The sequence below is a fragment of the Mauremys mutica genome, chromosome 1 (genome assembly GCF_020497125.1).
Source record: "Mauremys mutica isolate MM-2020 ecotype Southern chromosome 1, ASM2049712v1, whole genome shotgun sequence".
NCBI classification, from domain to species: Eukaryota; Metazoa; Chordata; order Testudines; family Geoemydidae; genus Mauremys; species Mauremys mutica.
In genome coordinates this window covers 205698457-205725938 of record NC_059072.1, presented here as the reverse complement: position 1 = coordinate 205725938, position 27482 = coordinate 205698457, and the positions used below count along the sequence as shown (strand labels likewise).

The 27482-nt window shown below is 46.4% G+C and overlaps 1 protein-coding gene across 3 annotated transcripts in view; it reads right to left on the bottom strand.

Moving 5' to 3' along the window:
* Positions 1–23444, bottom strand: part of LOC123362168 (interferon-induced GTP-binding protein Mx1-like) — a 36129-nt gene extending 12685 nt beyond the window's left edge. The window contains exons 1-9 of one of the 3 annotated variants that reach the window (XM_045002521.1): positions 23359–23440; positions 18944–19056; positions 18457–18532; positions 16717–17228; positions 14441–14633; positions 6372–6509; positions 2628–2782; positions 838–976; positions 187–385 (exon numbers count right to left, since the gene is read on the bottom strand). In XM_045002521.1, coding sequence (XP_044858456.1) covers positions 187–385; positions 838–976; positions 2628–2782; positions 6372–6509; positions 14441–14633; positions 16717–17046 — 1154 coding nt within the window. In that variant the 5' untranslated portion in view covers positions 17047–17228; positions 18457–18532; positions 18944–19056; positions 23359–23440. Of the gene's footprint in view, positions 1–186; positions 386–837; positions 977–2627; positions 2783–6371; positions 6510–14440; positions 14634–16716; positions 17229–18456; positions 18533–18943; positions 19057–23358 lie in introns of all 3 variants that reach the window. The other 2 variants (XM_045002522.1, XM_045002523.1) reach the window with 2 other exon arrangements.
* Between the last annotated feature and the right edge of the window lie 4038 nt (positions 23445–27482).

Below are 27482 nucleotides of genomic sequence, written 5' to 3'. Positions count from 1 at the left end.
TTCTTCCTTACATTTTGGAAAACTCTACCACACAGACAATGCAAACAAACAAAGAAACCCACCCCAAACTAAGCTCAAGAATAATTCTCAATGTGGGCCTAATCCAAAACCGATGGGAGTCAGTAGGAATCTTTCCATTGACCTCAATGGACTTTGGATCAGGCCCTTTAACTGTTTGAAAACTACCTAAAATGTTCATGCTGCTCAAAGAAAGCTCTCTCCTTCTGGATTGCAGAGGCCAGGGTGAGCTTGTCATGAATATCTTGCTGCCCACGACATTTAACAATCATATAACCCTTCCTTAGGTGGATGACAAGGTTTTGTACGATATCAACAACCGACGACTCAGTTCCTCTGTCCACCAAATCTGGTTTTGTTAGGATCCCTGAGAAGTAATATGATGAGAAGATTAGACATGCACAGAAATGAATGATGGGAAAGATCTATTGTGAGTATCTAGTTACCCAATGCAGCATTGTTCCTGACAGCATATGCTAAAGAGATTTCTCCAGCGATGCTGTAAGTTCCCTCCCCTCCCCCCAACCTCTCTCTCCCTCCCTCCCCCCACCTTTTTCAGGAACACCTCAGGGATATCAAATTAATAGCAGAGCTTTTACAATATTAACTTCTAATCTTTTCAGTTTTCAAGATATTTATAGGCATAGTATCAATGGCAGTAGGGCCCCAAATTAAGCTATCCCTTTCGCTATCTGTTCCCTTTTATCGGTGTGCAAAATTCATGTTATTCCATAGAGCTTGTTTTTGGGGCAGTGGGAAGAATATTAGAACTCTATGACCTAACTTCCCCCCATTTATATTTTTAAAAGTATGTCTCACCTAGAGTTCTCTCCCCATCAGGGTCTACCTCTTGAGCCATTTTCAGTGCCTCTGTTGTTGCAATATCCACATTACTTGGCACCACTACCAAATTTATAGTCTCTTGCTTCGCAATAAATTTTTTAATTAGCCTTTTGATCTGTAATAAAATATGGTAAGAAAGAAATACAGTAAAGTTTGATGTGACAAATGCCATTGGATGCCAGGCTCCTCATCATCTGACTAGGTGGAATGTCATACACATAATGGATACAATCATACAATAGAAGCTAGGGTGCAAATTTCAGCGGCTGAATTCAGCCTGATTATCTAAAGGTAATCCAAATGTGTAACATGGTCCAGAACAGACTGCTATTATATCGGCCTTGGGAAATTATCATAAAAATGTACTAGACCAGGTGCACAATCTATTTGATGATGAATATGCTAATGATATTTTACCTGCATTAGAGACAACCAAATTCTATTGTCTAAATGCACAGCTAAGAAAAAAAAATCAAGTTGGATTATATTGACACGTCAAGATCAGATAAAATGTAGAGCTAAATACATCCATCTCAAAAGTGTACCTATCAAAAGAAAACAAAATGTCTTGTCTTTGCCTTTCAGCGAGAGATTGGTAAAAAGTAAAAAAAAAAGAGACATGAAACTTCACTGTTTTCCCCCCCATGTTTGAATCCCAAACTAGCAGAGTTTCTCATGGTTTTGTGTTGAGTTGCCTAAGGTTCACGCAGCTCTACTTATATTGAATTCATATAACTATTATCCTGTCTGAGTTTCCATAAATCTTCCCTTGTCTTCTATATTTCCCTTCAACACCATTTTCTGTCACGTTAAAAAAGTAAGATGCTTTATCTCCCTTATTTTGCAACTGGAGAATGTGGGCCATTCAGGACAATTGACATGTGCAGCTGGTGTCACACCAACCATTTTATTGTGGATAGAATTAGTAGAGTTGTACAAATTACGACAGTAATTTCATGGCAAAATATTGATTTTTTTTTACCTGCATTCTGGCTGGATAAGGGAGCCCACTTGTATTATCTTTGACATTGTTGCAATACATGGCCAACCCCTTCTCATTTAATCAACCTTTGATGACATTTGTGGAGAAGGTACTAATACACATATCTACTGTATACCACCATCCACCCCTTAAGCTCCTCCTAACACTAGGGCTACATTACAAGTGGCCTTGTTCTCGCAGAATTCTAATTTGAATTAAAAATATTTTAGTTTGTTACCTTTTCTATAATAAAGACGGGAAAATCATCACTCACTTCTATTTTATGCATTATCTTCTTCACTCCGTAAAGTGTTCAACATGGTTCGGAAAAAAATGGGTCAAATACTGCTGCCATTTACACTGCTGTAAGTTTGCGGTAACACTGCTGAAGTTAGACTTTGATCCATTATGTGGGGAAGCACTGAGACAGTAAAATTAATGTCTTTTCCTTACTACACAACATGATCGTCTGTTGTAGAAGAATACACTAGACAGAGATTTCTTTAGTTTTCAGCCTTCCTTTTGCTGAATTTTGTCTGTAGGGCTGACCAGCATGTGTTTCATTCTAAGTGACGATCACTCTTATTTTCAGCACTTCCTCCACCAATAACTGTCCTGTGTGTTGTCTACAACATCTTTAATGCTGGTTGTGAGCTAAGTGAACTGTATAGAACGTTATTGTCTAGATCCTCCAGCAAAACCTTCTGTTTAAGATAATTTGTGCATTAGATCCCTACTAATGTAACTTAGCTGTTTCCTAGCTCAGAACATGTATGTGCATTACCTGTTCGCCAATGTCTTGTGGCTGATTCCCCACAGCCACCCTAGCAATCCCTGGAAGATCAATCAGTGTCAGATCTGGAACATTCGGGGAGCTAATTTCTAGGGAAATTAATTCCTGGCTAATGCCCACTCCTTCACCAGCTATTGCATCCTGGGCTACAAAGGAGGAAAGGGAAAGAGAGGAAAAGCAAGGTTTAGAAACTCATCATGGGAATTTCAGATTAGCACATATCAGAACTGGAAAGCTCCTGTTGCATCTATTTTTTTTTTATTTAATTTTTTTTTTTTTTAAGAAAAGCATTTTGGGGGACAATTCTGCCCAGGCAAAAATCCCATGGAAATCAATAGACTCCTTTTCAGGATTTGAGCCTTAATAAAAATTGAAGACTACATTGTCTATGACAGGGATCGGCAACCTTTGGCATGCAGACCATCAGGGAAATCCGCTGGCGGGCTGGGACCGTTTGTTTACCTGCACTGTCCACAGGTTCGGCCTATCACAGCTCCCACTGGCCACGGTTCACCGTTGCAGGCCAATGTGGGCGGAGATCAGCTGAACTTGTGGACGCTGCAGGTAAACAAACCGTCCCGGCCCACCAGTGGATTTCCTGACGGGATGCATGCCAAAGGTCAGGGCCGCCCAGAGGATTCCGGGGGCCCGGGGTCTTCGGCGGCGGGGGGGGCCCTTCCGTTCCGGGACCCACCGCCAAAGTGCCCCGAAGACCCGCGGTGGGAGCCCCCTGCCGCCGAATTGCCGCTGAAGTGCAGCCTGGTCTTCGGCGGTAATTCGGTGTCGGGGGGGGTCCCCGCCGCGAGCCTTCGGGGCACTTCGGCGGCGGGTCCCGGAACAGAAGGGGCCCCCCGCCGCCGAAGACCGGGCTGTGCTGCAGCAGCGGCGGCGGATCCCACTTCCCCCGCCCCGGCCCCAGCCTCAGCCTCTTACCCGAGCGCGTCTCTGGCGGGGCCTGAGCTCCGTCCCGCTCAGAGCCGCGTGGTGAGGGGGCGGGGCTGGGAGCTGCCACGCCCTTCTGAGTGGGGCGGGGCTCAGGCCTCGTTGGAGCTCCCAGCCCTGCCCCCTCCCCACGCCGCTCTGAGCGGGGCGGGGCTCAGGGGCTCGGCCGGAGACTCGGCGCTTGATGCGCTAGGGCTCCAGGAGAGGGGCGGAGGCGGGAGCCTCCGCTCTTCTCTTGGGGGCCCCTGCGGAGCCCGGGGCCCGGGGCAAATTGCCCCCTTTGCCCCCCCCTCTGGGCGGCCCTGCCAAAGGTTGGTGATCCCTGGTCTCTGAATTAAACTTTCAGAAATCTCAATGTACAAAAATCACATATCTGGAGATGGCTTATAAAAATAATATAGTGGTACAATAAATTACTTAGTATTTACACAATTGCTTCCTCATCTTCAAAATGCTTGACATGCATTAATTAATCCTTGACAACCTTGCAAAGTAGCAAAGGATTATTATACACATTCTATAAATGGATAAAGTGAGGCACAGAGATTAAGTGACCTGTCCAAGGTCATATAGCAAAGCAGTGGCAGAGCCATGAACAGACTGGAAGGATATTGAGTGCCAGTACTTTGTTTTAACCATCAGACCACACTGTCTAAATCAAACACCACCTCACAGAAGCCTGCTAGTACATGCAACTGATTTGTTAATTCTACATAACTACATCATTTTATAGCTGTGTTGCTGCTATTTCTTGATACCAAAGTAAATAATTTCTCATGAGAAACCTTCAGATGCATAATTAGCCTATTTGACTTTTATGTCACTTACCTCACTACCTTACCTGTTTGTTTGTTTTATTATTTCTTGAAAACCTTAGAGAATAAATGTACACAATATGCAGTATAAAAGGAAGGTGACCATGTATATCACTGTTGATGGTCACCTTCCTTTTATACTGCATCATAGTATACATTTATTAGATTTAGACCATAGACTGCTAAGTATAATAATCCTGTTTATCTGCATGTATCATATTTGTATGTGAAGTTATGAATATTTGCTATGTATTTGTATCTCAAACATGTGTTGTATTCCTGGGTAACCCCCCGCCCCCAAATCAGATTTCCATCAGTTCCAACCGTTTTAATGTGTTGATGGGCCATTGAAGAGACTCAACTCAGCCAGTGAGTTTCTCCTGTAGACATTTCAGAGGGCACTTAGTATGGTGACCATATTTCCAAAAAGGAAGATGGGATATGGCGAAGGGCTGTCCCTCTCTCTCCTCCCCATGAGGCTGGCCCAAGCCGCTCGCCCGAGCCCCCCTCTCCACATGGGGGGGGGGAGGCAGGGCTCGGGTGATCAGCAACATAATTACTGAATAGAGTGACCTTATTTGCCAAAGGCTAGGGCTGGTGTTTGTGCTTGGCCCCCTCCCGCCCCCGCCCCAAACATTCCTCCGTTCCCACCTTTTTTGACAAAAGCAGGAATTTGTGACATTTGCTCTTGCCAGCTGATCAAGTTGACAAGAACAAATGGGACAAATACCCGCTTTTGCCAAATAAGTCAGGACAGGGCTTAAAAAAGGGACTGTCCCTGCCAAAATGGGATGTATGGTCACCCTAGCACTGAGGCAATCGCTGCCCAGTGACTCAGCAAGACATGTGATAAGGACATGCGACCTAGGAATCCAACTTGTTGCCAGTACCTTTCCAGGCACATAGGCTGAAAGTATAAAATAGGATAACATGGCATCACTACTTTGTCTACATTCCTACTTCACCCCTGTGGACTGTGATTTCTAACAAGGAAGCTTTGAACAAGGGGCAGATGACCTCCAACTTGTTTGGGTGATCCAGAGAAACTTTTTGCAAGCTAGCAGACTTACCATCACTGCTACGATCCTAACCTAATGACTCTAAAATCAATTGTATGTGATCCTTTTAATCATTTAATAACTCTCTTCTTTTATATCAATAAACATTTAATTTTAGATTACTGAAGGATTGGCATTTGTGTTGTATTTGGTAAAATGCTAATTTTATAATTTGACCAGGCATGTGTGTCTGACCCTTTGGAATTAGAAGAACCTCATGTATGGTGAATCTGGTTTTCAGTAACCTTTCATCATAAAGTCCAGTGGTCTGGGTGGTGAGCCAGGGACTGGAATGCCTAAGGAGACTGTGGTTTTGGCTTCTTGTTAACCAGTTTGATGATACACAAAATCACTTTTTGTTACTGGCTAGATAAGCTTTAACGACAGGATAACCACCAGTTTAGAGTGTGCCTCCTCTGTTTCTCAGCAGTCTGTCCTGAGCTGGCATTTGCAGCTATGTCCCACTTAGGCACAGTGACATATACTTAAAACCAAACAATGTTATGACCAGTAACGATGTATGTAAGTATGCAAGCTACGACAAGGACAATGAAATGTTAAGCTTCAGAGCATAAGTTGATAGCCCTTAGGAGTAGGAGAGATGTTTCCTCCCATCATGAGGATCACTACAACTAGCTAGCTACATGTTTTTTTGTCTTCCCTTAGAATACTAGGTATTGGCCAATGGCAAGTGCAAGGATACACTATGGCCTGAGCTGGTCTGAAAACTCCTGGAGCAAATCACTTCTGATGTAAAATGCTGCAACCCACTGTGAACGTGGCTCCCTGTGTTCTTGGCATTCTCAGCAGTCATGATCAAGGTGTTAATTTGGGAAATGTTATGCTGCCTAACAGAAGGGAATAAAGGATGAAAAGGAGGATCTGATGAATTAAATCAGAATGCAATAAATACCACTTACCTTTTCTTATTTCCTTATCCACCACTGAGGGATCGTGGAGTTCTTCATCTATATCCTGGTAACTAATTTTCCCTTTCCATTCCTGCTGAGGAGCCAGTTTTTTCAGTTTGAGCACTAAGGGACATCTGGTAACAATACCTGCAGTTGTCCATAAAGAGAGTTAATTCTGTTAACAGTCATCCTTGTTACTTTGAATGGGTGCAGAGCACCCCACAGAATGTAGCTTTTCCCACAGTATGCAGAAGAATGCCCAAAGCGCTTCAGTGTGTTCACACAGCTCATACACACTGGAATATCTGAGAGTTGGGAAAGCAGGCTGGGCATTGGTAGGGCAGTGAGGAAAACTATCATCCCATTTGTATGTTGCACTGCACAGTGACCATATTTTAAAAGTTCTTTCTGTTTTGAAAGATTTCACATTTGTTTGAAAGCTATTTCATATAGTTAAAGTGGGTAATGGAAACCAGTAATATATATCTGAAGAGAGAGGAAACTTTAAAGGTGTGCATATGTATGCTAGATGCTTTATATCTTGCACAGCCATTGTAAGTATATCCCTACTACAGAATTGTACACTGATCCTGTTCTATAGTAGGGAAATGATTTTGTATTGTATTGTATGGGATTGTTTTAAAAAAATCTATACATGTATTAATTTCTATAGGTTTTTAAGAGTAATTACTATAGAACCCTGTTTAATTTTAATAAATGTTAAGGCCAGAAAGGACCACTATGACAATGTAGTTTGACCTCCTACATAACACAGGCCATAGAATTGCACCCAGTGATTCCTGCATCAGGCCAATATCTTCCTGTCATGCTAGTGCATATCTTTTAGAAAAACGTCCAGTCTTGATTTTCATTTTAATAGACCCCTATTAGTTTCAACTCTATTAATCTCCATGGCACTTTCCCTTCGGGAATAGCAGCCAAACTTGACAGATACAAAAAAGGAGGAGACTTCCACTCTGGCCAACCTCACACCCAGAAAGTGTGAAGATGAAGCAAAGATGTGGAAGAATGCTCTGGAAGTACTGTGGTTTACCTGCCGTGTCCCTGGCAGTTCTTCTGTTGTTAGACAGAGTAAAGTGGCTCAGAATAACAACACCTTTTGCAGAGCTTTAACATAGTGTCTTTCGTAAATACCTGGAACACAATGCATGTGTCTCCCGTTTAGTCACTAGCTTCAGCATATGCTGTCAGAAGGTCTTTTGCATGCCCATACTGCTGCCTGGGTCATGAGAGCTGCAGGTGGGTGTCCTCCTGTGCAAGAACAGGGCTCATATTCTGCTTCTTTACCAAATGACAGGAGGACAGCTAATGTGATGCCAATTTTTAAAAAGGGGTCCAGAGGTGATCCAGGCAATTACAAGCCAGTAAGCCTAACTTTAATACCGGGCTAACTGGTTGAAACTCCAGTAAAAAACAGAATTGTCAGACACATAGATGAACGTAATTTGTTGTGGAAGAGTCAGCATGGTTTTTGTAAAGAGAAATCATGTCTCACCAATCTACTAGAATTCTTTGAGGGGGTCAACAAGCATGTGGAGAAGGGGGAGCCAGTGGATCTAGTGTACTTAGATTTTCAAAAAGGCTTTGACAAGGTCCCTCACCAAAGGCTCTTAAGCAAAGTAAGATGTCATGGGATAAGAAGGAAAGTCCTCTCATGGACTGATAACTGGTGAAAAGATAGGAAATAAAGCATAGGAATAAATGGTCAGTTTTCAGAATGGAGAGAGGTAAATAGTGGTGTCCCTCACCAGTCTGTACTGGGACTGGTACTATTCAACATATTCATAAATGATCTGGAAAAATGGGTAAATAGTGAGGTGGCAAAATTTGTAGATGATACAAAACTACTCAAGATAGTTAAGTCCAAAGCAGACTACCAACAGCTACAAAGGGATTGCACAAAACTGGGTGATTGGCAGATGAAATTCAGTGTTGATAAATGCAAAGTATTGCGCATTGGAAAACATAATCCCAACTATACATATAAAATGATGGGGTCTGTGATGGGGCAGCCCCGCCCCGCACTAGCCCCAGCAGTGTCAGTCCAGTAGCTCTGATGGAGGAAGTCCCACCCTGTTCATACTGGGCATGCTCCAAGTGCTCTGGGAGTATAAAAGAGAGACTTCAGCTCAGTCTGGGCTGGTGGCTGCAGGGGAAGGACCTATCCGGGAAGCTCCTGCAGAGGACCAGCCACCACCCTTGAACTTGCTGGGAACTGAAGCTTCCCCTGGTCAGCACAAAGCCCTGCTACGGGAGGAGCCCGAGGGATGATGGACCTGGAGACCTGCAGAGAACTTTGGGACTTGTGGGAGACCCCAGCTCTCAAGCCAGTAGGAAGTGATCTGGAGGGGTGGGGTAACAGACTGGTACCTTGCCTCCGTTAAGCCTCAGTGTGTTTCGGTAGGACCCCCCCTGCTGAGCCAGTGTCAAGGTCCTACATTGTTGTTAGGGCCATGGGCCAAGGCCCGGTCGAGTGGGAGAGACTCTGGCCATTGGGCCATACTGTCTGGCAACCAAGGGTGATCCTAGAGACTGGCCATTGTGCCATACTTCCCCACAGCCAGGGGCATAAGCCCTCACAGGGTCTAAATTAGCTGTTACCACTCAAGAGAGAGATCTTGGAGTCATTGTGGATAATTCTCTGAAAACATCCACTCAGTGTGCAGTGACAGTCAAAAAGCTAACAGAATGTTGGGAATCATTAGGAAAGGGATAGATAATAAGACAAAAAATATCAAATTGCCTCTATGTAAATCCATGGTATGCCCACAACTTGAATACTGCATGCAGATGTGATCGTCCCATCTCAAAAAAGATATATTGGATTTGGAAAAGGTTCAGAAAAGGGCAACAAAAATTATTAGGGGCATGGAAAGGCTTCTGTATTAGGAGAGATTAATAAGATTGGGACTTTTCAGCTTGGAAAAGAGACGACTACGGGGGGAATATGATTGAAGTCTATAAAATCATGACTGGTGTGAAGAAAGTAAATAAGGAAGTGTTAGCCAGGATGGGCAGGGATGGTGTTCCTAGTCTCTGCTTGCCAGAAGCTGGCAATGGGCAACAGGTAGGGTGACCAGATGTCCTGATTTTATAGGGAGAGTCCTGATATTTGGGGCTTTGTCTTATATAGGCACCTATTAATCTCTACCCCCTGTCCTGATTTTTTCACACTAGATGTCTGGTCACTTTAGTGACAAGGGATGGATCACTTGATGATTACCTGTTCTGTTCATTCCCTCTGGGGCACCTGGATTTGGCCATTGTCAGAAGACAGGATACTGGGCTACATGGACCTTTGGTCTGACCCAGTATGGCCATTCTTATGTTCTTTGGAACAAAGGTTGCTACTATCTGGCTAGGTAGTAGTGTTGATTCCCTTTCAAAAGGTTTCACTCCACACAATTACTCTGCTATTAATACTGCAGACGGAGTGTTGCACTGACACATGCTCCTCAGCTAGCTGAAGTGGGAGATATACCAACCCATGGGAAAGATATGCAGAGGGAGAAGTGCAACAGATGTTCTAAGGCAGTGGTTTTCACACTTTTTTTCTGGCAACCTAGTTGAAGAAAATTGTTGATGGCCATGACCCAACAGAGCTGTGGATGAGGGGTTGGGGTGTGGGAGAGGGCTCAGGGCTGGGGCAGAGGTTTGGGGTGAGGAATAAGGGGTTCGGGGTATCAGAGGGGGCTCTGGATTGGGGCAGGGGGTTAGAGTGCAGGGGGGTGAGGCTCTGGCTGGGGGCACAGGCTCTCGGATGGGGCTGGGGATGAGGGGTTTGGGGTGCAGGAGGGGGCTCTGGTTTGGAGGGGAGCTCAGGGCTGGGGCATAGGATTGGGGTGTGGGGTTGGGGCACAGGCTTAGCTCTGGTGGCTCCTAGTCAGTGGCGCAGGCGGGGTGCAGAGGCAGGCTTCCTGTCTCTTCCTGGAACCGCAGACTGCGCTGTGCCCCGGAAGCAGCCAGCAGCAGGTCTGGCTCCACATGGCTCTTGCCTGCAGGCACCGCGGTGCTCGATGTGGGGGTAGCATGCAGTGCCCCATGGTCCCCCTGCCTAGGAGCTGCTTCTGGGGTGCAGCACAGTGTCAGAACAGGTAGGGACTACCAGTTTTTACTGGCCGGCTGCCAGGGTCCCTGAGCGCTGAGCAAGGCGACCCAGTGCCTTCCATTCTGTGACGTAGCACTGGGTCACGACCCAAAGTTTGAAATCCACTGTTCTAAGGCATTGGTCTGTGTTTAAAATCTTTCTGTAGCTCTGATGAAGGAAAACTCTATTTTAAATATGAAAATAGAGCCTATGGAAAACAAAATTAAAAGCTGCATCTTGGCATAAGGGATGGTGTGGAATACACTAAACCACCGGATGTTATCAGAAAATAGTTTCATGTGCTTGAGACATTACTGCCCACCAAATATGAGCCACCCTGAAACTGTGGAGGTGTAGTAGATTTCTTGGGGAATTTCAGTCACATACTCACTGAATGTGGCAACCCCCCTGAAAACATGACTAAGCTAAAGTATCAAGTCCCCTTTATATCCTTCAGTGATTGGAATTGGGTGCTGGTTATGAAGAGATCTAAACAAATGCATTCATTCAACTAAAAATGTTTCCTTAATGTTTCCTGATCTGTGTACATCAACCATAATGAGAAAGCAAAAATTAGATATCCTATAGCAAAAGTGATAAAAATTCAAGTATTTACTGAAGAATTGAGAGATTTTTCAACTGGTAGGGAGTTTGCCGTTTGTTTGTTTTATTGTAATGAGTAAGGATGGGCACCCTTCTGAGCCACCAATAGTCCCTCCTTACCTGGTAGAACACGTCTAGATGTTTCCCACCTGACTGGAAAAAGTGACTTACTGCTCGAGGATATGGTCATAACTTGAACTGGTCAAAAATTCTGACAATTTCCAGCAACGTTCTGAATCAGAAAATTTTGATTCAACAAAATCAAAATGTTCATAGAATCACAGAACTGAAAGGGACCTCAAGAGTTCATCTAGTCCAGTCCCCTGCACTCATGGCAGGATTAGGTATTATCTAATTCTAAACTATCCCTGACAGGTGTTTGTCTAACCCAGAGATGGGCAAACTATGGCCTGTGGGACCCTCCTGCCCGGCCCCTGAGCTCCTGGCCCAGGAGGCTAGCCCCCGGCCCCTGCCCTGCGGTTCCCCCACAGCCTCAGCTCACCCCGCCACCGGTGCAATGCTCTGGGCAGTGGGGATGCCAGCTGCTGGGGCAGAGCAGCTGCAGAGCCCGGTGCTCTGTGCTGCACGGTGGTGTGGCTGGCTCCAACCAGGTGGCGCAGCTGTAGCGCCGCCAGCCACCGGTGCTCCAGGCAGCGCGGTAAGGGGCTGGGGGTAGAGGGGGTTGGATAGAGGGCAAGGGAGTTCAAGGTGGTGGTTAGGGGGTGGATGGGGGCGGGTCACTCAGGGGGGAACAGAGGGGCTTGAATGGGGGCAGGGGTCTCGGGGGCAAGTCAGGAAGGAGAGGGGGGTTGGATGGGGCAGTGGGGGACAGTCAGGGGCAGGGGTTCTGGGGGAGGTCAAGGGACGGGGGGGATTTGATGGGACAGGAGTCCCAGGGGGGCCGTCAGGGGATGGGGGGGGATGGGGCAGGAGTCTGGGGAGGAGGCTGTCGGGGGGAGAAGCGGAGCGGTCAGATAGAGGGTGGGGGGCCGGGCCACGTCTGGCTATTTGGGGAGGCACAGCCTCCCCTAACTGGACCTCCATACAATTTTGGAAACTGGATGCGGCCCTCAGGCCAAAAAGTTTGCCCGCCCCAGTCTAACCTGCTCTTAAAATCTCCAATGATGGAGATTCCAAAACCTCCCAATGCAATTTATTCTAGTGCTTAACTACCCTGACAGTTAGGAAGCTTTTCCTAATGTCCAGCCTAGACCTCCCTTGCTGCTATTTAAGCTATTTAAACCTATTTTCTCCCTCCTTCTTGTAGCAACCTTCTATGTACTTGAAAACTGTTGCTATCATGTCCCCTCCCAGTCTTCTCTTTTCCAAACTAAACAAACCAAATTTTTTCAATCTTCCCTCATAGGTCATGTTGTCTACACCTTAAATCATTTTTGTTGCTCTTCTCTGGACTTTCTCCAATTTGTTCACATCGTTCCTGAAATGTGGCTCCCAGAACTGGACACAATACGCCAGTTGAGGCCTAACCAGTGTGGAGTAGAGCGGAAGAATTGCTTCTCGCGTCTTGCTTACAATGTTTCTGCTAATACATCCCAGAATGATGTTTGCTTTTTTTGCAACAGTGTTACGCTGTTCACTCATATTTAGCTTATGGTCCACTATGACCCCCAGATCCCTTTCCACAGTACTCCTTCCTAGGCAGTCATTTCCCATTTTGTATGTGTGCAACTGATTGTACTCTATTTAGGAACAAAAGTCATTAAGCACCTCTGCCGTTTCCACATTTTCTGTTATTATTTCCTCCTTCCTCATTGAGTAACGGATGTACCCTGTCTGTGGTTTTCCTCTTGCTTCTAATGTATTTGTAGAATGTTTTCTTGTTACCCTTTATGTCTCTAGCTAGTTTGATCTCGTTTTGTGCCGTGGCCTTTCTAACTTTGTCCCTACATACTCGTGTTATTTGTTTATGTTCATCCTTTGTAATTTGACCTAGTTTTCACTTTTTGTAGGCCTCTTCTTTGATTTTTAGATCATTGACGATCTCCTGGTTAAGCCACGGAGGTCTCTTCCCATACTTTCTATCTTTCCTATGCAGTGGGATAGTTTGCTCTTTTGCCCTTAATAATGTCTCTCTGAAAAACTGCCAACTGTCTTCAATTGTTTTTCCTCTTAGACTTGCTTCCCAAGAACTCTTACCTACCAACTCCCTGAGTTTGCTAAGTCTGCCTTCTTGAAATCCATTGTCTTTATTGTGCTGTTCTCCCTCCTACCATTCCTTAGAATCATGAACTTGTATCATTTCATGATAACTTTCACCCAAAACTACCTTCCACTTTCAAATTCTCAACCAGTTCCTCCCTATTTGTCAAAATCAAATGTAGAACAGCCTCTTCCCTAGTAGCTTTCTCCACCTGCTGAAATAAAGAATTGTCTCCAATTCATTCCAAGAACTTGTTGGACAATCTGTACCCTGCTGTTATTTTCCCAACAGATGTCTGCGTAGTTGAAGTCCCCCATCACCATCAAGTCCTATGCTTTGGATGATTTTGTCAGTTGTTTAAAAAAAGCCTCATCCACCTGGTTAGGTGGTCTGCAGTAGACCCCTACCATGACATCACCCTTGTTTTTTACCCCTTTTATCCTTACCCAGAAACTTTCAACAAGTCTGTCTCCTATTTCCATCTCAACCTCAATCCAAGTGTATACATATTTAATATAAAAGACTACACCTCCTCCCTTTTTCCCCACCTGTCCTTCCTGAGCAAGCTGTATCCTTCTATACCAATTGTCCAGTCATGCATATTATCCCACCAAGTCTCTCTGATGCCAGCTATGTCATAGTTGTATTTATTTACTAGCATTTTGAGTTCCTGCTTATTCCCCATACTTTTCACATTAGTATACAGATATCTAAGACACTGATTTGATTTCCAGCCCCCCAGTTCTGTATCATCTTTCCTTTATGTTGCAGGGGGATGTGTTGACCTTTCCAAAATTTAATTTAGAAAAACCTAAACTATTGACTTTGATTTTTTTTCATTTCAAATGACTGTTTCAATTTTTATTTTATATTCTAAGTTATAATAGAACACAAAATCAACATTGAAACAAAACATTTTGATGTTATTGAATCTAAATGTTTCAATTGACCCAAAATAACATTTCCAAAAATTGTTTCACGCAAGGGATATGCCAGTTGCTGCACAGTTCTCATCATAACAGTGTTTTCTATATGATGGGATTGGGAAAATACAAATTCTTTTGGGTTGTGCCAGGAATGGATCTAAACCCAACTTTCAGAGTCCCCAAACTGACATGAATTACAGAACAACAGATAGAAACACACCACTGCGACTTGGGGCAGAGTCAGATTTCTGACATGAAAAGCTAAGAGGTAAATTATTACCACTGCCTCTAGGAAGAGCGACTCCGGACAGGGCTTCTAGAACTGAGCTTTTTCCAGAACTCTGGTCTCCAATCACTGCAATTGCTGGCAAAGCCAGGTCCTTTTCTACTCCGAGCGCTCTCAGGGAGTCAATGAGATCAATACAGGGACGGATTTTCTCCTCATAGTAGTTGTACAAGGTGTGTTCTGCATTCTGTAAGAATAACATTACATTTCATTTGAGCTTGTTTCACAGAATCAGGCATAGTTAAACATGTCTATGCCATAAATGATGTACATCAGCAGCAAACTATACTTCACCCCACCATACCACTCGCTTTGTACTGTGAGCTACAAGCCTTCTGCAGTATTTTTGACAAGGTAAACACATTTCTGTAAATTCAGCAAAATTTAGCTAATTTGCACCAATGGCTGAAAGATCTATTGCAAATTACTGAATTTTATAAATTAGCAAGTGACTACACAACAAGAAAAGTAAGAACAACACCCCATCAAATGTACTTTGTTCAGTTATTTTTGGTACCTGCAGTTTTTTCTTTCATTTATTTATAATGCATCATACATTTACAGTGCAAATATTTGTAATAAAAATATAAAGTGAGCATTGTACACTTAGTATTCTGTGTTGTAACTGACAATATATTTGAAAATGTACTAAAAATCTAAAAATATTTAAAATAAATGGTATTCTATAGTTTAACAGAATGATTAATCACATGATTAATCGTGATTAACTTTTTAAATCGTTTGACAGCCCTAATTTTATGATTTAACAGGTCAGGCAGCTTCCTATATTAATCTAAAATTTGGTATCTGTGTATAGAGATAAAGAGGTAAATTCTTATCTTCCAGCCTGAATTAAAAACACTATTTCAGGAAATAAATATATGAAAAGACAAATACAAAATCACGATCTTTAGTGATAAGTATTGTTTTACTTATCACCAGGAGAAAATGCTTTTGAACCCCCAGATCATAACTGCAATGCTTATTATCTGATAAAGTTATTATTTAACTGCTTTATTAACTTTAGTATAAACTTTTCAAATGTCTATTCTGGTTTTCTCAGTGTTAAACATAGGAAATATTAAATAAGAGTCTTGATATTTCTACCATGCACTGGAGCCTCATGTAGAAGAACAAAAACCCAAGTCCCATAATATCTGTTTAAAGTTTCTTATTGTGAATATTCATTAAGGTATACATTCTAGGGGCAAGTTGGAGTTAGGCTGTGGCCCTTCTATTTTTGATGCCTACATTAAAAAAAAAATCTGTTCATGAAATGCAGGTGCAAATCTTAGGGCTTGGCTACACTTGCAAGTTAGAGCACATTAAAGCAGCCCAGGTGCCCTAACTCTCAACCCGTCCACACTGGCAAGGCACTTAGAATGCCTGGACTCCGCAGCTGGAGCACTCCTGGTAATCCACCCCCACGAGAAGCATAGAGCTTGCTGTGCCCTGGCTGAAACGCACAGGTGTCAGTGTGGCCAATGTGTTGCATTACTGTGCTGTGATTGGCCTCTGGAAACGTCCCATAATCCCCTGAAGTCAAGTGGCCACTCTTGTCATTGTTTTGAACTCTGCTGCAGGCATGCGGATATCCCCTTTCAAAGCTCTGTTTCTAACAGCCAGCATGCTTATCTGCTCCGGGACAAAGCAACCATTACTGTGGAATGCTGCTTGCTGTGAGTGTGTGTGAGAGAGCGGGAGGCAGGGTGGTCTGCTGCTATCTGAATTTACAAGACAGCATGCTGACATACTCTCAGCACCCCAAAAATCCACTCTCTCTCCCCCCACATACACACAGCACACTCCCCGTCACACCTCACCCCATTTGAAAAGCATGTTGCAGCCACTTGAACGCTGGGATAGCTATCACAATGAACTGCTCTCTGTGGTATTGCAAGAACTATTAACACACAGTGCTCTACATCTGCAAGTGTAGCCATGCCCTTAGTAATTACATGACTGAGCACCTGGCCCCTGATCCTGCAAAGATTTACGCATATGATTTACAAAGTATTATACGAGTCAAAGGGATTTACACATGTGCATGAAGTTAAACATCTGCATCAGTGTTTGCAGGATTGGTGCCCAGACTTTCACACACACAATCACACACGGAGACAGAATTATTTTGATCCGTGCCTGCAAATCATGTGTGTAGAAGTGAAGTCAGATGGCTGAAAATTCAGCCCTAAATGACAGCAGCAACTGAGCATTAAAATCTCAGAAGAGGTGTCAGTTTTCACTCAAGTGCCAAGTATCTGACTTGCCTTAGTCTGTTGCTCTTCGAGATCAGAGATTCCCCCTTGCTGTTTCATATTTTCTTGATGATATTTCTCAGACTCCGCCCCCTGGGCTGCTGCTATGTCTCTCTGAAGCATCTCATTCCACTCTGGAGGTGCACTCTGCATGCAAGGGTGTGGTACTGCAGTAGCTCCTTTTGACTCTGTTGGTTGCAGTCTTGTTAAAGCTTCTTTTGACTGTGTTGGGAGTGATCCTGGAAAAACTGCATTTGACTGTGTGTGGGGAGGTGTTCCTCCAAGGAATACTTGTGATTCTTTGGTCATCAAGTTAGCTCCAGGCCCTGCCTCTGCCTGCATCGCTTACTGTGACCTTTTACGCACTACCTGCCTGCTTCTTTGCTTCCCAGATGAAGATGCCCAGCAGCCCTGGGATTTGTTCATTAACTGTCACTGAAAAGCAAATGTCTAGTCCAACAACTCTTCAGTAGTGCTCCTGAAATTATAGATGGGCTTGAGTGGCTTCAGCTCTGCAATAATAACTATGGACAAAGTCAGAACAATATTGTTATTGGTTGGGCCAAATCTCTGCTGGAACCAGCTGGTGTAATTCTTTTCAAACCAATGGATCTGTGTTGGTTTGTACCAGCTGAGGTTCTGACCCCTTATTTTGCTCCTGTGGGAATTCTGCACCAAAAAATTAAAAATTCTGTGCATATTTTAAAATCCCACATACTATATTTGTCAAAATAACACAATATAATCACACCCATTTCAATTATTTTGGTGATTTATTTCAAAATATCTGTCAGCATGTAGGTCTGTAACAATACAGACAACACAAAAGATTCCCCCAGGAGCAGAGAGCTAAAGAAACCCCTGCACACACATGAGCCGCACTGCAGGATCAAGGTATAAGTTACTCTAAAGTAAGGGAGATGGGGAGGAAGGCAGAGAGCACATTAGTCAGTTGAGAGACTGCATTAACTTAGTGGGGTCTGTCCCCAGCCTCTTCCCAGTGAGAGGTGAGGATGCTTCCTGCTTCTCTCAGGGCAAACAGACCCCAAGACCCACTTAACTGCTCCTAGCCCCCCGCCCCGACTTCTTTCACTCCCCATCCCTCAGGATCCTTGCCCCAGCGTCTTTTCTCCCTCAGCTGCTTCTCCCTCAGGGCACAGCCCTGGGCCCTCACCTCTCCCTAGAGATTGACTCCCCTTTTCCCATCCCACTGGCCCCCCCAGGTTCCAACCCCCCCCCCATCACTGGGGATTCTCTGCTTCTTCCCCACCACAACCGGGGCCCCTGTGCTTCCTCTCCCACCTTGACTGACTCTTTACTTGCCTGACCCATCCCCAGAGTCCCTAGTGCAGTGAAGGAAACTGACTGTGGGAGCCGCAACCAGACAACCCCAGCTCCTGGAGGAGCGGACCTGCCTGCATGGTGCAGCAGGTAAGAGCTCCGACTGGGGCTGGGGTGTGTGCTGCGAGCAGACCTCTGGTGCGAAACTTGGGAGGGGAAGGCGGAATCCTTCCACCCTCCTTAAATGGCACCCCTGGCCAAGGCTCCCACATAGCTACTTGTGTCAGCCCTAGGCCATTGCATTTTTCAAAAGGACAAATCTGGACAACTAGTGGCTGGCTCTTTACAAGTGTCCCGGAGACTCTGCTTCTTGGGGACACTCCCTTTGCTTAAAAGTGGCCTGTAAAAGAAAAAAAGGGGTTGTGGCCTTTTTGCTGCATTATATTGTGAAAAGGAGAATTGGAAGTTTACTCTTTTTTTCTTTTCCTGTTTAGTTTTAATGTAGTAAAAATTCAGGTCTTGTCTCCCCTCTGTCCTAGAAGAATGCCTGGAGAAATAGGAGGTTCATGATCTCAGTTACTAGACTGACAGAGAGGCAGTGATTTTTTTTCTTTAATGCAGTTGGTTTAAAAATGGAGGGGACTTTTTTTTATTAAAACCCTACTTAAGTGAGATGCTTGAAAAAAGAATAATAAGAAAAAATTCTTTAGTGGAAATATCATAACCCTCGTCCCTTTAATTAATGGCTGATCCAGACTTCCCGCTCTTCTAAAACAAGCCTATAACAAAATGGGGAAGACTAGACTTGACATTAGTTACAGTTCTAATGCATAAAAGGGGCAGCAGGAAAAACAAAACAGACTTAAAAAAAAAACAACCCCCCCCAACCATTTAGGGTTCCTTTATACTTCATGAACAAGAAAAAGTTGTACATGTCCAACTTCATTGTTAAAGTCACCTTAAATCAACACTTTGCAGGCCTTCAGTCCTGGCACTCAGGCAGCTGAGCTAGACTGGACAGCAATCAGTCCTAAAATGCTCCTGAAAACCCGTGTTGATCAGTGGAGATACCTCATGCAAGGAAAAATACATGGTTGAAATAGGGACAACATTTGGAAATGAAAAAAAAAATAATGAAGGAATTTTTTGAAAAAATTGTCATTTTTTAGCTAGCTATAGAGCTGGATGATTTTTTTTTTCAAATTTTGTGGGGAAAAAGGTTATTTTTCAAAAGTATTCCACAATTCTCTCCTCCTTCTTTCCCTCCCCTTTGTTGTCGACATGACTGCTGCTAGTAAAGTCACACATTATTCCCTTCCAGAGCAACCTGTAACCCCATTTATCAATATAATGCTGGATTCATTTTTTCCTTCGCCTTTATGTATTTATCTCCCAGTGTGTCATGAATCCATTCCTAAATATACATGAAAGAGCACCCACTGATTTCATCATTAGTAATTAAAATTAGGCATTAATTAACACATTTTTAATATGTGACCTTGACTAGAATTCTGCTCACTTTCCCATGGCTGTTTTGGAGCTGTGGTGCTAAAAGAAATGACCTAAATTTAGGCCATGTCTACACTACCACTTCTAATGATAAAATTTATGTCGCTCAGGGGTTTGAATATTCCAGCCCCTTGAGTGACATAAATTACACTGGCATAAGTGGGAGTGTGCACAGTGCTATGTCGGCAGAGGAGTTTCTCCCATTGCCCATTAGGAGTGGTTTAATTATGCCAACGGGAGATCTCCCTCCTGTCATCTTAGGGATTGGCTACACTTGCAAGTTAGAGCACATTAAATAAGCTCTGGGTGCCCTAACTCCTGAGGTGTCCACACTGGCAAGGCACTTAGGGTGCCCGGACTCCGCAGCTGGAGCACTCCTGATAATCCACCCCCACAAGAAGCATAGTGCTTGCTGCACCCTGGCTGAAACGCCCAGGTGTGAGTGTGGACAATGTGTTGCATTACTGTGCTGTGATTGGCCTCTGGACACATCCCATAATCCCCTGAAGTCAAGTGGCCACTCTTGTCATTGTTTTGAACTCGGCTGCAGGCATGCAGATATCCCCTTTCAAAGCTCCGTTTCTGACAGTAGGCATGTTTATCTACTCCGGGACACAAAGCAAACCATTACTGTGGACTGCTCCTGTTGCAGAGGCAGGCGTGTGTGTGTGTGTGAGAGAGAGAGAGAGAGAGAGAGAGGTGAGTCTGCTGCTGTCTGAACTTACAAGACAGCATGCTAACACACTCGCTGTACCCCAAAACATACTGTCTCTCCCCTCACAGACATACAACACACTCCCTATCACACTCCACCCCGCCATTTGAAAAGCACGCTCCAGCCACTTGCATACTGGGATATTGCATACTGGGATAGCTACCACAATGCACTGCTGAGCTCCCATGTCCTGGGCAGCAGGGGCAGATTTACCATGAAACACACAGTGCCCTGGCATGGGGCCCCCCAACAACAAGGGGCCCCAAGGCCAGGCACTCAGGCAGCTCAGGATCAGCGCACCTCCTGCAGGGGGTCTGCTCCAGGAGTAGGGCTGCGGGGGTAGAAGCTGTGGGGAGCAGGGAGGGAGGCTCACCCACAGCCTCAGGGGAGCAGGCAGGAGGTGCGGGTGGTGGAAGGAGCACAGGGCAGATGCGCAGCCGGCCAGAGAGAAGTGGCGCTTTGATGGGGAAACCGCTGCTTCTCTCCGGCTGCGTGGCTGCCCCTGCTCCACCTGAGTCCTCCAGCCCGTGCTCGCAGGGCTGGACTCAGCAAGGGGGCGGGGCTTTAGGGGCTGCAGCCTGCAGCCCAGGACTCCAGGGCCCACTTAGCCTGGGCTGCAGCCCCTAAAGCCCTTGTGTTCCAGCCCTGCCTGGCGGGGGAGGCACCAAGAATCGCAGCCAATGGGCCGTGGGGCAAGCACAGGGCAGCATGGAGCCACCTGAACTCCCCACACCTGCACCCCCTGAACCAAACGGGAGCTGCCTCAGATAAGTGCTCTGCACCCCAACCCCCTGGCCCAGCCAGCCCCCCTCCTACACCTGAACTCCTGGCCAGACCCCCCCATCCCCATTCTGCTCCCAAAGCCTAACTCCCTCCCAGACCCTCCACCTCCAGCCCTGAGCCCCAGGGGGGAGAGATAAGAGACAATGCTCCCCCCAGGGGGAGGGCAAAAATGAAGCTGAGCACAGGGCCCCACTAACTCTAAATCCGCCTCTGCTGGGCAGAGTCCTTTGAGGCTGGCGACGCCACTCCCCAGCAGTGCTTCCGCCAGTGCCAGTGCCCCCTTGCCTTCCTGGGGGGACTCTCACGAGGAGGCTGCTGTCCCCTGAAGCCCAGGAGGGGCAGAGACTCCCCAGTGGTGGCAGCGAGGCGAGAGGTGAGGAGTCAGGGACTGGAGAGGTATCACCCTAGCTACCAGGACATCATCCCTGGATAGCTGGATAGGGGGGATATAGAGAGCATCACCACCAGATATTGTGGGGGCAGGGAGTGGGGATGCATTACTCCAGATATCATGTGTCATCCTTAGGTCATGGGGGAACATGGGAGGCATCCCTCCAGATGGATGGGCAGGGACTGGTTGGGGGGGAATGGCACCCTCGGATAACAGGGGCCATGGCAGGGTGTCACCCCCCCCAAAGTGGCGGGGCGTGGACTGGTGGGGGCATCACTATCAGATAAGAGGGGACATGAGGAGTGTCACCCCACCCAAATGGGGGGGCAAAGACTGGTGGGAGGCATCACCCCCAGATGGCGGGCCCAGGGAGATTCTCCCCCAGCAACAGGAAGTGAGGGGGAGGAGGAGTGTGGGGTCAGGGAGGGGATCTCCCTGCTCTTCACCACCTCCCTGTTTGTTGCCTAGCAGGGGAAATCCCCCCATGGGGTGGGCAGGTGGAGGAATCCTAGTTGTGGGGAACTCACATTGGAGTCCTGCCCTTTTCCTGGTGTCCAAAGTGAAGTTAGCCAGGTTTGTCCCTGTGGGGTGCAGGAGGGTCCACAGGGAGGGGTGCATCTATTGGGCCCTCCCTGGAGTGGGGGAAGGTGTCTTGAGGGGAATCCCCAGGGACAGTATGTGGGGGAGCTCTATCAGTCCCTCCCTTGGTTAGGGGGTGTGGGATCGTGGGGAGGTTCTCTATGGTCTGTCATTCCTGCCCCCAGGCAGGTGGTGCGAGATCTGGGGAAGGGTCCCTTATAGAGGATACAGTGGTCCCTGTGAGAGGGCGCTGGATCCTGGGGGCTTTCCTAAGGGGAGTGCGGGGGCCGGGAGGAGTATGGGGCTCTGTCGTGCCCTCCCCAGGACGGGTGTGGGACCCTGGGAGATTCCCTGTGGAAGGGTGCAGGGAAGGTGTCCCTGGGTGGAGTGTGTATTGGTCCCTTCCTAGGGCAGGGGGTGCCGGAGCCAGGGAGGGCTCCCAGTGGGAGTGTGGGAGGGGTCTGTTGGTCCTTCCCAAGAGTGAGGGGGTGCAGGGTTGGCCTGTCAGTCCCTCCCGAGGATGGTCAGGGTCCATAGGGGTTCCCTATGATGTATGGGGGAGTCTGCAGAAGTGCAGGATCTGAGGGGGGCCCTATGGGGATACAGGGTGGGGGAGATAATCTCTGGGAGTGAGGGGTGATCTGTCAATACCTCCTTGGAGTGGGAGGGGGCAGGATCTGGGGAGGGAATCTGTTGGTCCCTTCCCAGGGCTACAGGATCTAGGGAGGGCCCTATGGAGTGCAGGGGATTCCTGGAGGGTGAAGGGGGGGGGTCTGTTGGTCCCTCCTTGGGGCAGGGGGGATGGGATATGGGGGGGTTGGTCCCCATGCAAGTGCAGGGGTGTCCATGGGGCTGTGGAGGGGGTCTGTCAATCGGTAAATCTGAAAGTTAGACCTATACCTACTATTGATAGTATTAAGCCCCCCAATGCCCTCCAAATATAGAAGTCAAACTATGCCTCTGTCTAAAGCCCAGCCTCTTTGCTATACTTTAACTTCACACAGACTCCCACAGGAGATGAAAGTCAGACCAGACATAGTGCTCACAGCACTGGAAACTATTAGAGGGTTATCCAGGCTGTCTCTCTCTCTCACACACACTCATCTAAAAATGGATCATACTTTAACAAATTAAAACGTTGGCTCCCAGCACATCCTCATAAAGAGGTAACAAACTCTATTTATTTTGTATCCTGTATCCGTATGCTGGTAGAGATACTGATAATTTTATAAGGAAAATGCCTATGCCCAGTAACTCATTTAGTCCTCTCTCTTATTTCAGCTTTCCTTGCAGCGTCTGCCAGCCTACCCACACTTAGCTATAAAAAGAGATGAACTAAACATACCCACAAACTTTTAAATACTTACTGAAAAGAGGCAAAAGAAAAAATTCCTACCTGTGTTGAGCTCGGTTCAAGAGGAAACTACCTACTACAGAATTTCATTGTTCTGCAGCGTGTCACCATCTCCACCCACAATCCATGACAGAAAACAGGAGAAATGAAAGTAACTCAAAAGCTTACCATTGGTGGCAGCACTGTGCATTGATTTTGCAATGCAATACATTTTCTTTCTTTTACACTTCTGTCATGAACTCCATCCACATTCTCAGGTAGTAATCAGGGGAAACGAAACTAACTTGAAAGAGTATCCTTAGCATCACTGTAAATTAGTTTCACAATGGAATGAATGTTTCTAGAATCAGTGTTGCATTGACTCTCATATGTTGTATTTATATATGGCGGGGTGGCTAACCTGAGCCTGGGAAGGAGCCAGAATTTACCAATGTGCATTGCCAAAGAGCCACAGTAATACGGCAGCAACCCCGCATCCGCTCCCCAGCCCCAGGTTGCTCCCGCCTGCCGGCATCCCTCACCGATCAGCACCTACTCCCCTCTCCCGCCGTAATCAGCTGTTTCATTTGCGCAGGAGGCAATGGGGAGGAGGAGCGAGGGCATGCAAGGCTCAGGGAAAGGGGCATGGGCCTTGGGGGGAAGGGGTGGAGTGGGGGCAAGGCTTGGGGCAGAGCAGGGGGTAGAGCAGCGAGCACCCCCGAGCACATTGGAAAGTTGGCATCTATAGCTCCAGCCCTGGAATCAGTGCCTAGGTAAGGAGCTGCATATTAACCTCTGACGAGCCGCACGTGGCTCCAGAGCCACAGGTTGGACACCCCTGATATATGGTTAATGCAACTTATATTTACAGATGGCTGCAGTTATTGATTTGTTTTACTACAAGGTGGCAGGGTCTAGTGCAGGGGAGCCAAAACTTTACAGCAGTATGTACTGCCTCGCAGGCTCACCACCGCCAAGAATTCAAAAATAATGAGTCAGGTCCCAAAAAATCAAAAGATTGGCTTAAAAATCTTGAGATTTTAAAAACTAATAAATGTTGGGTCTTTTTACAGTATTTGCCTTTGGGGTTTTTGAGCCTTTAGATTTCATGCATACAAGCTTTTCTCTGCAACCAGGAGGACTAGACACCAACTTTAAAATGAATCTGAGGTTCCTGACTCCAGGAGCTGGGGCTCTGAGAAAAACAACAAATAATCATGAGTGTTAGCCTTACTACAGCAGTGGTGCCAAGACATGGACAACAATCCAAAGCAAATGAATCCACACCCAAGATCGATTTCTGATCCATTCAAAAAAATCAGTCTTAATGCCCCCCCCAACATTCAAAAACCAATTTCCTCAACAATCCCAGTCAATCTCCCCAAACACACAAACTCAAGTCTACTCCCCCTAATCCGTTGTCTCTTCAGCCTCCAGACTCATTTGTCCTGGTCGTCTCCTCTCCATAGAGGGCCCCTAGCTCCAGGTTCCTTCTCTACTTCCCCTTACTCCCATCCAGGGTCCCTGGCCTCTTTTCTCTTCTTTCCACACCCCCCACAGTTCTCCACCCAATTCCTTTTTTTCCTGCCCAGGCTAATCTCCCATTGAGGGGCCCCAGCACCAGGGTCCCCAATTCTCCCTCTCAGATGCAAAAGTATCATTACTATTAGGGCTGTGTGGGAAATGGTTCTTCCCTTCCCATGAACATTTCAAGATATTGAAAAATTGTCCCATCCTGAATCAGGATGTGTAGGGTTCCTTGGGTCTCCTTTGAGGCGCCCCCTTCAGTGACAATGGGGAATTGGTGCTTGCATCAAGTGGGGTGATCAGTCGTCCTGGTTTGCAGCTGAGCCATGGGGCAAGTGGCAGTTCTGGCCTCCTGGATGGGGGCTAGGCTAGTAAGAAGTCTGTGGCTCAGGACTCCTGCCCAAGGGCTAAACTGACAAATAGTCAATAGCTCAGGCCTTCTGCAGTGCGCTCTCTGTGGGATATTTAAGTAGTATTTTAATTCCTCTGCCAAGAGGTAAAGTGTGTGTGTGGGGGGGGCACACGGGGTCACATGCCCACAGACTTCTGCTATTATTTGCCAGCCCCGCTCAGTCACACGGTGCGGCGGGGCCTCTTCCTGGTGCGGCAGCTGCTGGAGCTGGTGAGCTGGGAGCTGCACCCTGTGGGGAGAGGCAGGAGCAACAGTGGGAGCTGCAAGGAGGGAAGACTGAGGATAATGGGGAGGGGCTGCTTGCGGGGGGAAGGAGGGAGGATGTTTAAATTGTGCCCCCCCCCCCCACTATCGGCAGGTACGGGTGGTCTTTGCCTCCGCCACTTTGGCCTTGTAGAAGTTGGGAGGGCAAAGGTTCTGGTGGCCTTGTCATGAGGTCTTAGATTATCACACGAAGAGGAATCCCATTCTGCTTCCTGCGTCAGGAAGCCCATCAGGAGCGGGGGTGGGCTCTGTCCCCCAGGAAGTTCTGAGGTGTTGCTCACATAGTGGCATGGGAAAGCAGTTCAGCTGCCAAGCCATCTCCCTCCGTGATGAAGAGCCCTGGCTTCCTTAGTGGTAGATCTATACCAAAAGAGCTGAGGAACTCAGGTGAGAGATGGACCCTCCCAAGAATGAGGGACATTAATATGGGACAGCACTTACAGGGACATTCCTGCCCCTTCCCCATATGTGTGCAGTTATATCCCCTGCCATATGTATCCCATCTCTCCCACTGTCATCCCCCCCCGCCCACAGTGTGAGGGAACACAAGCCATCCATGCCCCCCTCATCCATGAAACCCTTAGTAATGTTCTCCATGTAGGCCTCTTGGACTCCCCATCAGCAGAGGGGGAGACATGGAGCTGAAGCTGTCTGAGACACTGAGACACCGTCACCAGCTCTATTCCTGTGGCTCCATCCTTGTCTGGTGAGCCATCTGCAGATCAGCAACAGGGATTCCCACTCTGCCAAACTTGAGGTGATTCATCATCACAACAGGAAGCAGCAGGAAGGCTGATGATGTCCCTTGAAGCCAGAAGAGCTTATGAGGGGAGCCAGAGATGAGTCCCTAAACTCCTCTATAATTGCAATCTTCCCAGCTGCCTGAATTTGATCTCATTCTCCCTGCCACACGCCCCTCCTCTCTCTCCTCCAATTGGGAAGATTTGCTCCCCTATTCACAAGTCTTTGGCTGGGGGAAAAAAACATCTGTTTCTCCAGTGACTGGGTTTGGGATCAAGTTACACTTTGGGCTCTATCTCTGCGGTGAAAAAGGCAAGATAACTACTTTTTGTTTAAAGAAAGCATATTGTTCCGACTGTGCCTGTCAAGCTCTCCTAAGCATACCAGATATGAAGAACCACAGCATCCTCCCAGACTGTATGGCCTAGTAGCTAGGAAACCAGAATAGGACACAAACGATCTAAGTTCTAGTCCCAGCTATGCCAATAAGCTTGTGTGACCTTAGGCAAGTCACTTCACTGTCTTGTGTCTTCCAACTCCCCACCCATATTTGCTGTCTTCTCCAGTTCAATTGTAAAAGCAGCAAAGAATCCTGTGGCACCTTATAGACTAACAGACGTTTTGGAGCATAAGCTTTCGTGGGTGAATACCCATTCGTGGGATGCATGTAGTGGCATGTAGACTAACACGGCTACCCCTCTGATACTTGATAGTTCAATTGTAAGCTCTTTGGAGCAAGAACTGTCTCTCATTATGTGTTTACACAGTGCATAGTACAATGGGAGCCCTATACCTTTTGGAACCTCTAGGTGCTAAAAATAATTAATAGTAATGATAATTAGCTTCATACAACTATATTTTGGTACTGTGCACCAGATATCATCTAGGGGAATCCATCCAGTGACATTAATTTTATTTCTCTATTCTCTTTTTTTTCCCACTACAAAATTACCAAAAAAATCCCCCCCAAACTTTAGAAACTGAAAAACTCCTCTATTGTTATGGCATTTTAAAACAGCAAGCCCATGTCCAAATCACTTTACATTTTCCAGAAGAATTCAATCGCAGCCCAAGACTTAACCTATCATCAATTTGGAGGCTAAGCTGTCTTTCTCTTTTTATTATCATTATTATTATTATTTATTATTATTATTACTAAAAGGGGGGGGACTCTGACTTATCATGAAAACTCAGCAGCATCTTTATGTAGCAACTGGTATAGCTGCATAACAGGAGCAAAGAT